Source organism: Peromyscus maniculatus, chromosome 3, assembly GCF_049852395.1.
Source record: "Peromyscus maniculatus bairdii isolate BWxNUB_F1_BW_parent chromosome 3, HU_Pman_BW_mat_3.1, whole genome shotgun sequence".
Taxonomy (NCBI): Eukaryota; Metazoa; Chordata; class Mammalia; order Rodentia; family Cricetidae; genus Peromyscus; species Peromyscus maniculatus.
In genome coordinates, this window is record NC_134854.1 from 52799614 (window position 1) to 52815244 (window position 15631).

The following is a 15631-nucleotide window of genomic DNA, read 5'->3' on the forward strand; positions in this document are numbered from 1 at the left end:
GATGAGTTTGTATTGTGTAGATAGTGTAAAAAGAATATCTCAGTCACGGTCTTCAGGCATTCCCTGAAAGAGTCGCCGGTTTCTACAGAACAAAGTTCTCTCCAGCACTGTGACTTGGTGTCCAATGGGAAGTTCTTAAGCCTGGCTCAAGAGAGATCATGCCTCCCTGATGCCATCGCTAAAGCCAAACTGTGTGAGATAGAACAGTAGAGATTTCCCGAAAACCTACCGTCAAGTCTTTACCTGTGTTTTCTTAACTTTTTCCGTGACTAGAGGAAAGGCCAGCCCAGTTCCAACGTCAGCTCTCCGTACCTGGAGTCTTTCTTCCAGTCCTGTCCCAGGGGAGTTATGCCGTTTCAGGCCGGGTCACAAAACTACGAATTGAGCTTCCAAGGTGAGTTCTCCCCTTTGGTGGTGTGGAATGTAATTCCGTGGAATCTGGCACTGAGCACACGAGAGTAGACAGTCCATCCGCATTGTCACACCCAGGGTCGAGGTTCTTTTTTAGCATGGGAACTGTCTCTGAGAGTGGCAGCTGGTGGCCGTCAGATCCATGATCTCCTAGGAGATCAGAGGTTTGGACAAGAAGTCCCTAGGGCTTCTTCAGCTCTGTCAGAGTATGTTTCTGATTTTAGGGGTGCACTTGGTAATTAGTTGCCGATGACCTGGTCCTCTAGGTACCCTTAGACATTTAGAAACTTGCTCTTGGCTTCATGCCCTGCCTGTGGATCAGTGATTTCATTTATCACCTGCCTGTCACCATGCTTATTTGAACCTTTGTAGGAAGGGCTTCTTGGTAGCTTCCAGCAGTCTGCCTGCTGTGTTGATTGAGAAAGAGGTGAGGGCTGGAACCAACTTCCCTTTGGAAGCACTATCTCTTTGGTGTGCTGCTCAGGGACATGCCTGCATGTAGACAGACACTCGACCCTTTCAGGGCCAGGTTTGAAGAAGTGATACTTTCTCAAGTCTTTGACTGTCCTCGGTGGTCTATTGAGATTGGAGTCCTAGGCCATTTAATGTGTCACAAACAATGTAACTTTAGGGACTACGTTATACCACCCGTTTTGGAAATGAACCTGGCATTCATACCAACACATATTGACATATACCCACTGCTTCATTTCTTCTATGTCCACTAGAAAAAATGGTGACTAAATAAATGAAGACCATTAAATATCAGTGGGCTATTAGGGTAGGTGTCCTAGTTTTCCTTTCTGGTTTATGATAAACACATGACCAAAGGCAGCCTAGCGAGGCCAGGGCAGGAGCTTGAAGCAAAAACCATGGAGGAATGCTGCTCATTATTTGCTTCCCCTGGCTTGGTCAGACCTTTTTACACAGAACGGTTCCATCTGCCTAGGCACAGCACTGCCCACAGTGGGCTGGGTCCTCCCACATAGCAATTTTCAAAATGCCCCCTGGGAATGCAGAGACAGCTGTGAGTTTGATGCCAAACTTGGTCTACAGAGCAAGTTCCGTGACAGCCAGGGCTACACAGAGAAACCCAGTTTTGAAAAATAAAACAAAAAAGAAAATGCCCCCCAGACATGCCCACAGGATAATTTGATGGAGGCAGTTCTCTCTCCAGATGTGTCTAGGTTTGTGTCAAGTTGTCAAAAACTATCACGGCTATTGTTAAAAATTATGACTGTGAAAACTAGGTATTAAAAACTAATTGGGGTTCGTTCTCCCTCCTTCCCTCCCTCCCTCCCTCCCTCTCTCTCCCTCTCTCTTGTCCCCAGGGACCAGTTTCTGTCCCCTTCTCTTCCCTCCCCTCCCCTCAATAAACCTCCTATAAAAAGAAAAAAACAAAAAAAAAAAACTAATTGAGGCCAGGAGGTGGTGACACATGCCTTCAGTCCCAGCACTTGGGAGGCAGAGGCAGGCAGATCTCTGAGGTCAGGGCCAGCCTGGTCTACAGAGTGAGTTCCAGTCAAGGCTACTCAAAACCCTGTCTGAAAAAAAGAAAAGAAAAAGAAAAAGTGAAAGGGGGGATGGGACACAACCCAGGGCATGTCTTTAGTCCCCTGCACTTGGAAGTCAGAGGCAGGAGAATCTCTGTGAGTTCCATGGCTATTAGGGTTACATAGCGAGACCCTATCTCAACACAAAATTAAACCCTAAAAAAGCAAAACAAACAAAACTATTTTGTGTTTCAGATTTATCTCATTTTCTGGTTTGTATGTGTCATTGAAAACATGAATTGATTTTTAATGTGGATGCTGCAAGAGCAGCAAGCATTGTTAGCCCCTGAGCCACCTCGAGTCCTTGGTTTAACACAATTGTTTTAAGTTTATATATGTATAGATATTGTCCTTCATGTAATAAAAACAGGCCGTATGTGCGCCTGGTGCCCTGCCCATGGAGGCCAGAGAAGGTATCAGAACCCTTAGAACTGGAGGTAGACATTTATGAGCTACCATGTAGGTGAGGGGAATCAAATGTGGGTCCATCAGATGAGGAGCCGATGAGCGCTCTTGATCGCTGAGCCATCTCTCCAGACCCCCACCCCCTGCTTTTTAGCATCAGAGCCATGGGAAGATTTTGAGCATCATTGCTACAAGACCCATTTTACCCTCTTAATGTCATGTTTGTTTTGTTCTATCACCCTTACCGAGTCTTAGTTGTCTCAGTAAAATGAATCCATTTCACTTGTGCAGTTGGTTGAACATGGACAGGTAACTTCATGTAAAACAACTTCTCTAACCAAGACACAGAACAGTTCCGTCTGTCCAGAGAGTTTACCTTGCCTCTTTTACAACCTCTGCCCCATCTTTTTACTCCATGGCAGGCTATGGCTGGTCTGCTCTAAGTTCCTATAGGTCAGCTTTACTGTTTCTAAAGCTTCGTATTAATAGATTCTTTTTGTTTGTTTGTTTGTTTTTTGTGTTTTGTTTTTTGAGACAGGGTTTCTCCGTGTAGCTTTGGTGCCTGTCCTGGAAGTCACTCTATAGACCAGGCTGGCTTCGAACTCACAGAGATCCGCCTGCCTTTGCCTCCTGAGTGCTGGGATTAATGGTGTGTGCCACCACGCCCGGCATTAATAGAATCTTAAAGTACACATTTTGAACATTGCTGGGCTCTTTCACTTAAAATAATGGCTCTTAGAATCATTTATGTTGCTGCAAATATAGAAATGTAGTGGTTCTTCACTTTTATTTGCTGAATAACATTCCATTATAAGCACATACCATAGTTTATCCATTCATCAGTTGGTGGACATCAGGCTTGTTTTCCAATGTTTGATTATAATAATGTCTGTGACTATTTATATGCTGGTCTTTATGTAGATATAGGTTTTAATTTCTTCGGTTGGGGTTTTTGGGTATGTTTGGCTTTCTGCAAAGCTGTTTAATTTGCAAGTGAGGCATTATTTTACAATTTTAGCAATGCTTGGTAATTTGCTTTTTGAAAAAGGTCACTATGAATTTTGAGCTAGTTCTACAATTGAAAACAACATTTCACAGTTGATGCATTTTTGTTTGTGTTTGTTTTTTTTTTATCTAAAACCACTCTGTATTTGTGCATTTAAAATTAAGTCATGAATCTACAATGGTGGCACATTCCTTTAATCCCACCATTCTGGAGGCAGAGGCAGGTGGATCTCTGTGAGTTCGAGGCCAGCCTGGTCTACAGAGTGAGATCCAGGACAGGCACCAAAACTACACAGAGAAACCCTGTCTTGAAAAACAACAAACAAACAAAAACAAACAACAAACAAATAAAATTAGGTCATGAATATTAGCTGTACAAATGACCTCTGGGGAAAAAATGAGTCACTTTCTAGGATCAAGTCTTGATTTTCTTTTCTTTTCTTCTGTCTAAAGGGATGATCCAGACAAACATAGCGTCCAAGACTCAAAGGCATGTTGTCAGAAGGCCAGTATTTGTTTCGTTGAAGGATGTGGAGCAGAGGAGAAGAGGTTCAGAGTAAGTGTTCTGAAGCTGTTTAGCTGGCAGGCATCTGAGATGCTTGGGCCCTGATCTCGCCACGCCGCCATGGCCACGCGTCTGGAATCTGTGTTCTTGGGAAGTTCCTGCTTCTGTTTCATTGTTAAGCAATGTGAATGAAAGACTCAGACCAGGGGGCGAGGGGAGCAGGCCTCCATTAAGCTTTTTTTTTTTAAGGCCTTCAGTTTTGGGTGTAAGGTGGGAGGGACACTATGCCAGGAAACCAGCATTTGCCCTTGCCTCCCAGGGACTCTAGGTAGGTTTCATCCGTGCTCTGGGCCTCAGCTGCTGCAGCTGGTGCTGGCTGGATCAAGGGGTGTGTTGTGCCTATAAAGTGCTGAATACTGGACTTTTGTTTTGCTGCGGGTTTTCTCTCGGTCTGTCTTTGGTTGTGCCGTGTGGTTTATAGAGGGCAGAAGGCTGATAAAAAGGCTTGAGCCAGCAGCCTGGTTAAGGACTTTGGAGAAAGATAACGGCATTGGTTTTAGTTTTCATTGACTTGTAATCATTGTACCAAGGGGGCATTTGGGGTTTTGCTATGGGGAATTCATTGTAACTTGCCTGTCTGCTGTGAAACTCAGTAAAATCTCATTGTTCATAAACTTTGCAGTTGGATTTCTTTCCCCCTGGGGGATGTATGATTTTATGAATTAGGTTTCAAGGCAGGTGTAAAATCAAGCTGTTCTAGAGTCTTGCGGTTGTAAGAGTCCGAAGTGGGTTACCGTGAGGCAACATGGGAAATAACATCTAAAAGAGTTTGGGCATGGGATGGGCAGGGAGTTGTGTCCAGGACAGATGTGGGTGCCAGTGCTGAAGGATGGAGCAGCCTGGTTCAGGTCCTCCACTGTGGCCAGGTCTGAGGTCCGACTCTGGTCACCTGAGTTCACACCCTGCCCTCTGCTCATTGGCCTCTGGGGTCTGGGCAGATGAACCACATCTAACAGCAGCACTGTGCTCGCCGCTGAGGTACACCCTCAGACCTTGGGAACAGGGCTGACAAGGCGGGTGCTCAGTAATGACAGCTTGGGTTATTACTTTTATTCCTCTTGGTGTTAGACTCTGTGATAGCACTTGTGTACATCTAACAAAATTGACAGTCGTTCATTAAATGTCATGTAATCATAACCATTTCATGTTCAGTTTTCCCATTCTCTTTGAAACAACCTTTTATAGTTGATTTATCCCCTATTATATCCAAACAAGGTCTGTATATTGCTTCTAGCTGGTTTATCCCTTAAACTGCTTCTAAACTATTTAAGTATACCCTCCTCTATTTTAAAAAAGTTTGTGTATGTACACATGCATGCGTGCATCTGTGTGTTCTCACCCATTCTGGACCATGTAGAGGCCGGACAGTGACATTGGTATGTTTTCCTCAAGCACTTCGTCTTGAGACACTGTTGCTCACTGAACCTGGAGCTTGCACATCATCTAGACTGTCCAGCAAGTCTCTGAAACCCACTTGTCTCCACCTTCCTGCCCGTGCTGGTGTTACAAGGGGGTGCTGTCACTCATAGCTTCTTATGTGGGGGCTGGGGATCAAACTCAGGTCCTCACTTTTCCCAGTGAACCATCCCCCCAGTCCACCCCCCTTTATTTTCTTTCCTTTTTTTGTTTTTGAGATAGGGTCGCCTATGTAGTCTTAGCTGGCCTTGAATTCAATATGTAGATCAGGCTGGCTCCGAACTCACAGAGTTATGCCTAGTTCTGCTTCCTGAATGCTAGGATTAAAGCACTCCACATCTGATTTCCCTACGGTTTTAGAATATTATTAAAAGGGGGCTGGAGTTATGGCTCAGAGGTTAAGAGCACTGACTGCTCTTCCAGAGGACCTGAGTTCAATTCTCTGCACCCACCTTGCATCAAACAACTGTCTGTAACTCCAAGATCGGACACCCTCACTTAGATATGCATGCAGGCAAAACACCAATGCACATAAAATGAAAATTCTTTTTTTTTTTTTTTTTTTTTTGGTTTTTCGAGACAGGGTTTCTCTGCGTAGCTTTGCGCCTTTCCTGGAGCTCACTTGGTAGCCCAGGCTGACCTCGAACTCACAGAGATCCGCCTGGCTCTGCCTCCCAAGTGCTGGGATTAAAGGCGTGTGCCACCACCGCCCAGCAAAATGAAAATTCTTAAAAAAACATGATTTGAAAAAAAGAAATGGGTAATTTGATCTATCAAAATATACCCCATTTTATTCTAATGTGGTCATTTTATGGGTAGCTTTTGTAGACTGGTTACAAGAATTTGGGTTTGTTTGTTTCTTTCTTTTTTGGTTTTTTGAGATAGGGTTTCTCTGTAGTCCTGGCTGTCCTGAAACTCACTCTGTAGACCAGGCTGGCCTGGAATTCACAGAGATCCGCCTGCCTCTACCTCCTGAGTGCTGATATTAAAGGTGTGCACCACCATGCCTGGCGATTTTGAGAACTAGTTGGGTCCAGGCTGGGTTTTTGGTCAAGAATGTAGCCCAGGGGATGTTCTTACTGAGATACATAACATCTTACTGTCCTGTTTCCTGATGTTAAGGGATGTCTGCAGTTGTTCTGTTCTTCCAGCTGATCTCTCACCCTGAAATACAGTGTCTACAGAAAGGAAGATCCTTTCCGCTGTGTCTTTTTTTTTTTTATCTGAAATGTGTTTATTGGGATGGTTCCCACTCATCTTGAATCAGGTGCTTTTCAGTGCTGCTTCCTCCTGAAGGAGCATCCTTCTGTCAGCCTTGCTTTTCTGCCTGTGGGCTGACAGAGGACAGTGGAGCAGCCAACACACAAGACTACCGTTTGTGCATGGCTAAAGACCATGGTGATCTTATAGCATCCTGGGCATTTCACATCCATAAAGTAGGAATTGGGGTTCTGCACCGGGTGCTTTTTCTTGTGTTTCCTCTTTTCCTCTTCTGGAGAGGGATGAAGGAGATCCTTTGCGAGAGGCATGTTCTCGTAGGGAGGTCGTCACCGCCGGAAAGGTCCGCTGTGTCTTTCTATTCTTACCTATCATTTGGCAAGGAAGTTACAAGGCACACTCTTTCTTGAACATGAGCATGTACACACACACACACACACACACACACACACACACACACACACACACACTCACATTCACGAGGTCAGGGGACAAACTCTGAAGAGTCAGTTCTCTCCTCCAACCTGGAAAGATCCAGCAATCAGACTCAGGTCATCAGGACTGCATGCAAGTGGCTGTACCGACCAAGCAATCTCATGTGCCCGGTGCTTTCACAGTGTAGAGCGATAGGAAAGAGCATTTACATTACTTAATCATGCCCTTATTAAAAGCTGTGGTTGCTGGAACCAGGAATTTTTAGGGGTAGTTTAGAGGAAATATAGAAGTCAACAATGCGTTTCCCAGGAAGCCCTAGCCTTCTGGCTACCTACTGAGGGTAGAAAGAAAGGGAACGAAGTGAATTTTCCTCTGTCTTTATTGCAGCCTTCAGCCAGTGATGCCCGAGCCGAAGATTAGCATCATTCCTTCCAGCGGATATGAGGTACTTGGTTTTCCTTTTTTTTTTTTTTTTTTTTTTTGGTTTTTCGAGACAGGGTTTCTCTTGTGTAGCTTTGCGCCTTTCCTGGAACTCACTTGGTAGCCCAGGCTGGCCTCGAACTCACAGAGATCCGCCTGGCTCTGCCTCCTGAGTGCTGGGATTAAAGGTGTGCACCACCACCGCCCGGCGGTTTTCCTTGTTTTAAAGGTGGGGAAATGCTTTGCAGGAAATGTATGGGTTTGTTATCGCAATGAATGGATTGCTTCTGCATTAGCTCCAGATTCAGAGGCAGGTGTCTAGGTATGATTGTGACCCTTTCCCAGAGAACGGCTGGTTTCCAGGGCTCTCACTGTGTTCAGGGGTGCAGTACCATTCAGGCAGATGCTTCCAGGAACCCTGGGAGATCATAACGACACTGCTAAGAAAACAGACACTCAGAGAACAACAGTTGCCTAGCTCCTCACCTTGGCACCAGCCTGGCTGGGACAAGACCATTTCTGGTCTGTGTAGCCTTCACAACTGGCTCCAGTCTGTGCTGCAGAGGTACCTCGGATTGCTCTGTCACTGCTTGGTTTGGGAGTTGGGGCAGTGAGCTTCCTGGGTCTCTGGACTAAGTCACACCCCATATAATAATATAACCCTCGGCCTGAGTGAGGAGGTGCATGCACCTGTTGGCTCATTTCCAGAATGGGCAAGAAGTCAGATATGGACACTCCAAGCCAGCCTGTTTCACCTGAGAACACGGTCATGGCATGGGGCGGCCACGTGTGTTTCATGTTTTCAGTATTTCCTAGTTAATATTTAAACATCTAATTTTTTTTTCAGTTGTTAGAACTTAATAGCCAGGATGTGGAGTATGTCAAAATAAGCGAACTTTTTAAAGCATCCATGAAAAATTTCAACATTGCAAAGATAAAGAGGATATGGAATCAAAACCTCTTGGAGACTTTTGAAAGGTGACGTCATCAGACCTTGTTTGGGGCCCTGTTATTGAAGCAGACGGAGAGGGGCATATTTATTTCATTTCACATTTATTTGTTTGGTGCGAGGGTGTGGGGCGTGCCTGTCGTCAGACAACTTACTGGGGTCATTTGCCTCCCTCTGACCGTGTGGGTCCAGGTGACTGAACTGAACCTCTCGTGCTCGGTGGCGGCCATCTTGCTGGCCCAGGGTTCTTGGTACTGAATCTCACATTTCTCTGTATTAGGAAGACGCTAATGATGAAGAATAAAAATGAGATGCTCCTGTTTCATGCAACATGCCGTGCTCATGTGGATTATATCTGTAAGAATAATTTCGAGTGGATCCTACATGGAAATCGGGAGACCAGATATGGCAAAGGTTTGTGCGGGGGTAGAGAGAGCCATGATTCTAGCTTTGCACATGCTTTTGTTGAGATGTTCTTGGCATTGCTTTGTACACCTACATGTCTGGGTTTCAGTGACCCTGGGAGAAAATAAGCTGAGTTACCTTCAGCCTGTGTTAGGACAGGTCTGTTGAGTTGGGGTGTGAGTGTTAGGCCTTGGCCCTCGGTCTTCTGTCTTGTCTTTTTCTCTAGGAACAATTCAAGGTCTTCATACTTGTAAACTGCTCCATCTGCTGGCTATGTGGTCTGCCATTAGTGCTTCCTGGAGATGGCTCGTCCTGTCCTGCCCTGTGTCTGTGGCTGCACAAACTAGCTTTCTATTGTCACCAACGGATTCCAGTTAAGAATGGGAAGAGCAGCCTGGCAGTGGTGGTACATACCTTTAATCCCAGCGGAGGCAGGCAGATCTTGAGTTCAAGGCCAGCCTGGACTACAGAGACAATTTCAGGGCATCCAGGGCTACATACACTGAGAAACCCTGCCTGGAGAAATGTAAACAAAACAAAAGACCGGGAGAAGAGGTCCCTTCTCATCTCAGCCTCACTAGGTTCTTAGGGGGTCTACCCTCACCCAGAATCTTGCTCCTCTTCTTATTGATGAATCATTCACTCTTTGTGGGTGTTTAAGGAATGTGATGTAGTCAGACTTGGTAGCACAGGCTTAGAATAACGGCTACTTGGAAGGAGAGCTGAGGCAGGAAGATTCAGTCCAAAGCTAGCTTGTAGTGCAAAGCTAGTTCAAGGCTAGGCTGAACTAAACTTAATAAGACCATGTCTTTAAATAGAAAGAAAAGGACTGAGGATATTGCTCATGGGTAGAGAGAGCATGAGAGAGGCCCCAGAGGGTTAGTTCTAATACTAAAAAGAGAAAGGAGGAAAGAGGACAGAGGATAGTGGTACAGATGAATGAAGGTGTCACGGTGAAACCCAGTACATTGTATGCCGACCTAAAACTAATTAGCGCAGGAAAAGGAGGATGAGGAAGAAGAACTAGAAGAAGGTGATGATGGTGATGATGATGATATGGCTATTCTGACATTTATTGTATTATGTAGACCTGGGGCAGGTTAGTATAGAAATTTGTAGTGGGGACCAGACCTACCACAGTGAAAAATAATACAAAATATCTGGATCTGATGGGTGCATGCTTCTCATCTCAGCACTTGGGAAGCAGAGGCAAGAAGAGCTCTGAGTTTGAGCTTAGCCTGGTTCACATAGAGATTTCCAGGATAGCCAGGACTATGTAGTGAGACCATGTCCTAAATAAAATAAAGCAGTAATAAAATACAGAAGACATACTGCCCCTTCCATGATTCAGAGCCTCTGTGGGTCAGGGTGGAGCACAGCTGTATTAGCAATCTGGTAAAACTGGGGAACAACTAGGAAGGAGGGGGAGAGCCATGACAGCTGAGACAGTGGCCACAGACCTGTGGTGGCCTTGTTTATAAGTCTGCAAAAGGAGCCTGGATGGTCCAGTCCTCTTGAAAATACATTTGTTTTGACTAAACGTTGTGTTACTAAACACAAGTGATACTGTGGGAGGTGGGGGGGGACACAGACAAGAGTAGTTCAGGCTCAGTTAGAGGGGTTTGAGACTCATAACTCAAATGAAAAAACAATCAAGGCCTAATGACGTGCTTGTACTCTCAGTCCTGGGGAGGCAGGCAGGGAGAGCTCTGGCTCTCGATGACCGGACAGCATTGCTTACATGGCAAGTTCTGCAGCAAGTTCTGTGCTGGTCAGGGATCCAGCCTCAATCAATCAGTCAGTAGATGTGGGTGGTACCTGAACACCTGCATCTAAGGTTGGCCTCTGACTTGCACGCGCGTGTGTACACACACACACACACACACACACACACACACACAGTTCAGGCTGTAATCACAGTACTCAGGACCGGAGACCAGATGATTGAGCCAGCCTGGGCTACGTGATGAGAGCTATCTCAAAACTCCCCAACCAGGACTGGGGATGTAGTTGAGTTAGTAGACCCCTTTTCAGGTGAGTTTGCATCTTTACACTTGGCAGCTCCTAGAGGGTATCTTCCTTCAAGGCATTTTTCCTTTTGTCCCAATAAAGTAAGGGTTCTGCTTAATGGAGCCAATATCTTTAACAATTATAGGCACCTTCTTGGTACATGTTTTCTCTGCTCTGCCCTCAGCTTTAAATGAATTTATCATTCTTTCTTTGGCAAACTGCACAGTTTTTATTATCTTCTTGCTCTCAATTCTCATTATAAGTCTCAATAAACATAGTGAGCAGCCTGAATGTTACTGTCTTGAATTCCTTTTGCCAAGAAATTTAGACCTTTGCATTACCCTTACATTCAGCTTGGTTCAAATGGTCAGGACATAGGGTGGAGAGATAGCTTACGGGTTAAGAGCACTGGCTTTTCTTCCAGAGGACCCATGTTCAATTCCCAGTACCCACATGGAGGCTCACAACCATCTATGACTCCAGTTCCAGAGGATCTGATGTCCTCTTCTGCTCTGCAGGCTCCTGCGTGCATGTGGGGCACAAAAGCTCACATAACTACACACATACATACACATAACAATAAAAAATAATTCTTAGAAAAAAAGAAAGAAGTGGTTAGGATATGGCTGGTTGGTTGCTAGACTGTGACAGAAATGTCTTCTAGCCCGATTTCCAACAGAGCCTTTGTTCCCCGTTACAACCTCAGAAACGCCATTTTCACTTGTCAGCATTCTGGTCTTTCCCACCACAACAGTGCACTAAGCCCTGCCTGCAGCTCCAGCCCACAGACCCAGGCTCTTCCACATTCCTTCCACAAACCAGCTCCAACGGCTGAGAACCTTGGGTCGGGTTCAGGACAGCAGCAGCCCCACTTCTGACGTCAGCTTTCTGCCCCCGCTGATTATCTTGTCCCCGTGACCAAATACCCAAGAAGAAGCGACTTAAGGGGGGAGGGGCTTATTTTGGTGGGAAAGGCACGAGAACAGTAATTCAGACAGTTGATCAAATTATAGCCGTGGTCAGGAAGTGGTGTGTGTGTGTGTGTGTGTGTGTGTCTGTGTGTGTGTCTGTGTGTGTGTGTGTGTGCGCGCGCGCGCGCGCATGCGTGCTGGTGCACATCTGTTTTCTTCTTTCCCACCCAGTCTGGGTTTCCAGCCCTTGGAATGACATCACCTACTTTCAAGGTGGGTCATTCATTTGAACCTCTCTGGATATGTTACCACATGCGGAGGTGCAGTTAAGTCAATGGTGAGGATTAACTACTTCAGAGGGCTTACAAGTGTCAGGAAGGTATTATTGGCAAATGTTTCATCCATACCAATGTCCGATTCTCTGTATCCTGTTATTACCTATGCTCATTGATAACAATTCTCCACCTTTTTCTGATTATTTCTAGGAAATTACTTTGCAAAAGAAGCCTTCTATTCCCACAAAAATTGTCCATATGATGCAAGAAACATTGTTATGTTTGTAGCCCGAGTCCTGGTTGGAGATTCTATTGAAGGAAATATGACATACAGTAGGCCTCCTGCGCTCTATGACAGCTGTGTGGATACCAGGTTGAATCCCTCCGTCTTTGTCATCTTCCAGAAAGAGCAGATTTACCCAGCATATGTGATTGAGTACACGGACCCAGAAAAAGAGAAATCCTGCGTCATTAGTTAGAAACGACGTATACTGGCGCCGAAACCATCCTATTGACCTATAGGACCAAATCATCCCCAGGCAGTAGACTTCTGTATTTCCTTGCTATGTTACCTAACATCTTAAAGCAGCAGTTCTCAAACTTTTTGTCACCAGATTCACAGGTCCCAGGTTGTACCCCTACAAGGGCCAGGCAGTGCTTTTTGTTAACACTGCACGCCCGCCCCCCCCCCCCAACCTTTTCAGAGGTTTTGAAAAGTTTGTTTTGTCTTAACTTGACCAGTCAGGGTGGTTTCTACATTGCAATCTACTTCCATCTTTTTCATCTACTCTTCGGTTTTATTGTGTTTGTAACATTGTTTCAGTTTCACTTAAGTTGAATTGGATATCAGTTTGGGAAATTTGAGAGAAATGTACTAATGCTTATTGAAATAGGGACATAAGATATTGCAGCTTTGGGCAGAAAACTTGCTGAAGAAAAACAATGTAAGAGTTAAATTTAAACGCTATTGAGAGACACAAAAGCAGTATGCAGTACTATATATTATCATGCGATGAACTGATCTGAGGAGCACATTTCTTTCTCTTTGCATTTACTTAGAAGACAGACTCCATGAAGTTGGCTCTGAAATATAATGATAAGAGACCTCAAGTACAGTTCAGAAGAACTAACTGGAGTTAATTGTCCATTTCGGCTCTTGGTATCCATGTTCTAATTCATGTGATTACAGAGAAAGCTTCTTGAGGTCAGGCTTTCGTGGAATCATCCGGATTTTAGTAAGATTAAGTTGCAGAACGGATAAACCCGAGTGCTATTGGGATTCGCTTAGGGTGACAGAAAAGGGTCACCAGGACCCAGGAAAGGCCATGTTTGAAGGCTGGCCCTCGTAAGGAGGCGGGACTGGTTTGCTGGTGACCACAGAGAGTGCAAAGGAAACAGCGCCCCACATAGGCCTTTACCTGCTAGCCACATCTTTTCGAAAACTGCAGATGTGTTTTTAGAGCAGTTAGGACGCCTCGGCCAGTATTTTCTTCCTTATTTCCGATCAGGGCTTTCCTTCCAATCCCCCTTTCTCAACATTCTGTACCAGTTACCACAGTTTCTGTTACGTTCCTTCCAGCAGACGTGGTCGGCATTAATGGGCATTTGGGCAGATTTTACACTTCGGAGGTCTCCACCAGTAACACTGTATCGAGAATTGTTTAGAGTGGGATTCTTTTCTGGGGTGCTTGCCACAATGTTTTTTAATTCACTGATTTTTCTTTTTTTCCCTCTCTGACATAGATCTTAATCCTGTAGATATGCAATTTATCCCACTCCTCAGTAAGCTAACTTCTGGTTGGATATTTACCAGCTATCTCTGGTTCAACAGGCCCAAAATGACCACTCTGTTTGCTGCCTTCAAAGGGATCAGTTCATGGTGTGGTTGTGCCCCGCCCCCCACGCACCTCCCCCACCCCCATAAACAGTATTACCTGCTCCCTGCTATGGAAAAGCTGAGTTCATCCCAGGCTTCTAGCCTCCCCCAACCGCTTACACATGGCAGTTGTTCCCAAGTCCATTTTTACCTCCCCCGTACAAGCCACTCTGGTGTCCTTGCAGTTCTTGGTGACTTTTGCATCTAATTCAGTGGTTCTCAGTGAACTGTTCTGTTGGGTCACACACACACACACACACACACACACACACACACACACACACACACACAGCAGTATCCTGTTTGTTTAATCTCCAAGGTGCAATTCAGATATAGTCTCCACATGATTCCATTAATTAAAAAAAATCAAAGTTAATATAATTTAAGAGGGAAACCAAAGGCCCTAACTCCGGCACGACTTTACAGTACTAAGACATAATGGAGTCGTTAGATGCCTACATTTACCATGAGTCAGGATGAGCTTAGAAGAAAGGAATTGGAGAAACATGAAAAAGCAGAGACATATGTGAACATTCGAGCAAAAACTAACGAGACAAGTCATCTGCGAGTGTCAGGACCACCTGTACATGGTAAGAACGAAATACCTTCATTGAAATAAAGATACTGCACAAAAGAACTTACAGATCGTGAGACAGAGAATGAAGAGATACGTTCTTGCAGACGAGCTGTAGGTCATACACGAATGTCTGATGAGACATTCAAAACTCGAATAGGGCGCAGAATAATTTCTTATTGTGAGTAACTGCCCAATGTATCAAAAGATATGTAGTTGGCTCTCACATGCTAAATGCCAGTGGCGCCCTCCCCCCGCCCAGTCATGACAGCCATAGACCCTACTAGACCTGTTCATCCTTCTAAAGGTTGACCTTTTTTTATAACATCTTGAGATGATTTACAGGTAATACAGTCTACACATGAGTTTATTAAAACTTAATTTAGTGCCCTACCTGTTTTATGATGGAAATGAAACACAGAAGGTCAGAACTTGGCAATGGACACACTGAGTTTCAGTATGTAAGTGCTCAGGCATGACTTCATGCTATAGTCTTGGAAAGAGTTGTTGACTCTCCCTATAATAGGTTTGGGCTTAAGAGTCCAGCATGGGCAACTTCCTGAAATGAATCAAGTACAGGAAAGTGAAAGCTTGAAGGGATGTTGACAGACAGCATTAGGGTACGCCATAGCAGACCATAGGGAAGGGCGGAATCACTTCAATTCAAATGATAATAAGACAGGACAGATTACTACAGTTTGTCTCAGAGGAAACCAAGGTTCCCTCAGACAAACTGTAGGTCCTGCATAAATGTCCAACAGGACATTAGACAGTCGCAAAGGCGCCGAACAGTTTATGTGTGGGACTGATCCTTCCACACACGGCGGGACACTTGTCCTGCCTCAGATTGCATCTACTCAGTGCCGGGAATAACTCAGATACAAACCCAACAACCATCAGAACCACTGACCTCGTTAGTGGCAGCACTCTGGACCAATTCAGTTGTACTTCCGTCCTGTTTTACTGTGGGATAAGCCAGATCTTTGCTTCACAAGCCCCCGGTTTTTAAAATGCTTTGTGCCTTGGTTTTGCCTATCTGTATCATCCTTGTTTGCTCAATAAAAAGGAAATAATTTGCTTCATTTGCCTACATTTGCTCTGTTTATGGCTATCACAAAAACAAAACAGAAAATAACCTCAGCTCTAGAGACCAGACTGGAAAGCAAGGTAACCATGGTAACAGCTAAGGCTCCGGTTGATTGG

At 44.9% G+C, this 15631-nt stretch overlaps 1 protein-coding gene and 1 pseudogene across 1 annotated transcript in view; one reads left to right on the plus strand and one right to left on the minus strand.

Moving 5' to 3' along the window:
- Positions 1-15510, plus strand: part of Zc3hav1 (zinc finger CCCH-type containing, antiviral 1) — a 50303-nt gene extending 34793 nt beyond the window's left edge. The window contains exons 8-13 of the mRNA XM_042273065.2: positions 274-394; positions 3828-3930; positions 7396-7453; positions 8276-8406; positions 8658-8791; positions 12189-15510. Of these exons, the coding sequence (XP_042128999.2) occupies positions 274-394; positions 3828-3930; positions 7396-7453; positions 8276-8406; positions 8658-8791; positions 12189-12457 (816 nt within the window). The 3' untranslated portion in view covers positions 12458-15510. The remainder of the gene's footprint in view (positions 1-273; positions 395-3827; positions 3931-7395; positions 7454-8275; positions 8407-8657; positions 8792-12188) is intronic.
- LOC102905824 (small ribosomal subunit protein eS27 pseudogene) lies at positions 6591-6911 on the minus strand (annotated as a pseudogene).
- Positions 15511-15631: the final 121 nt, after the last annotated feature.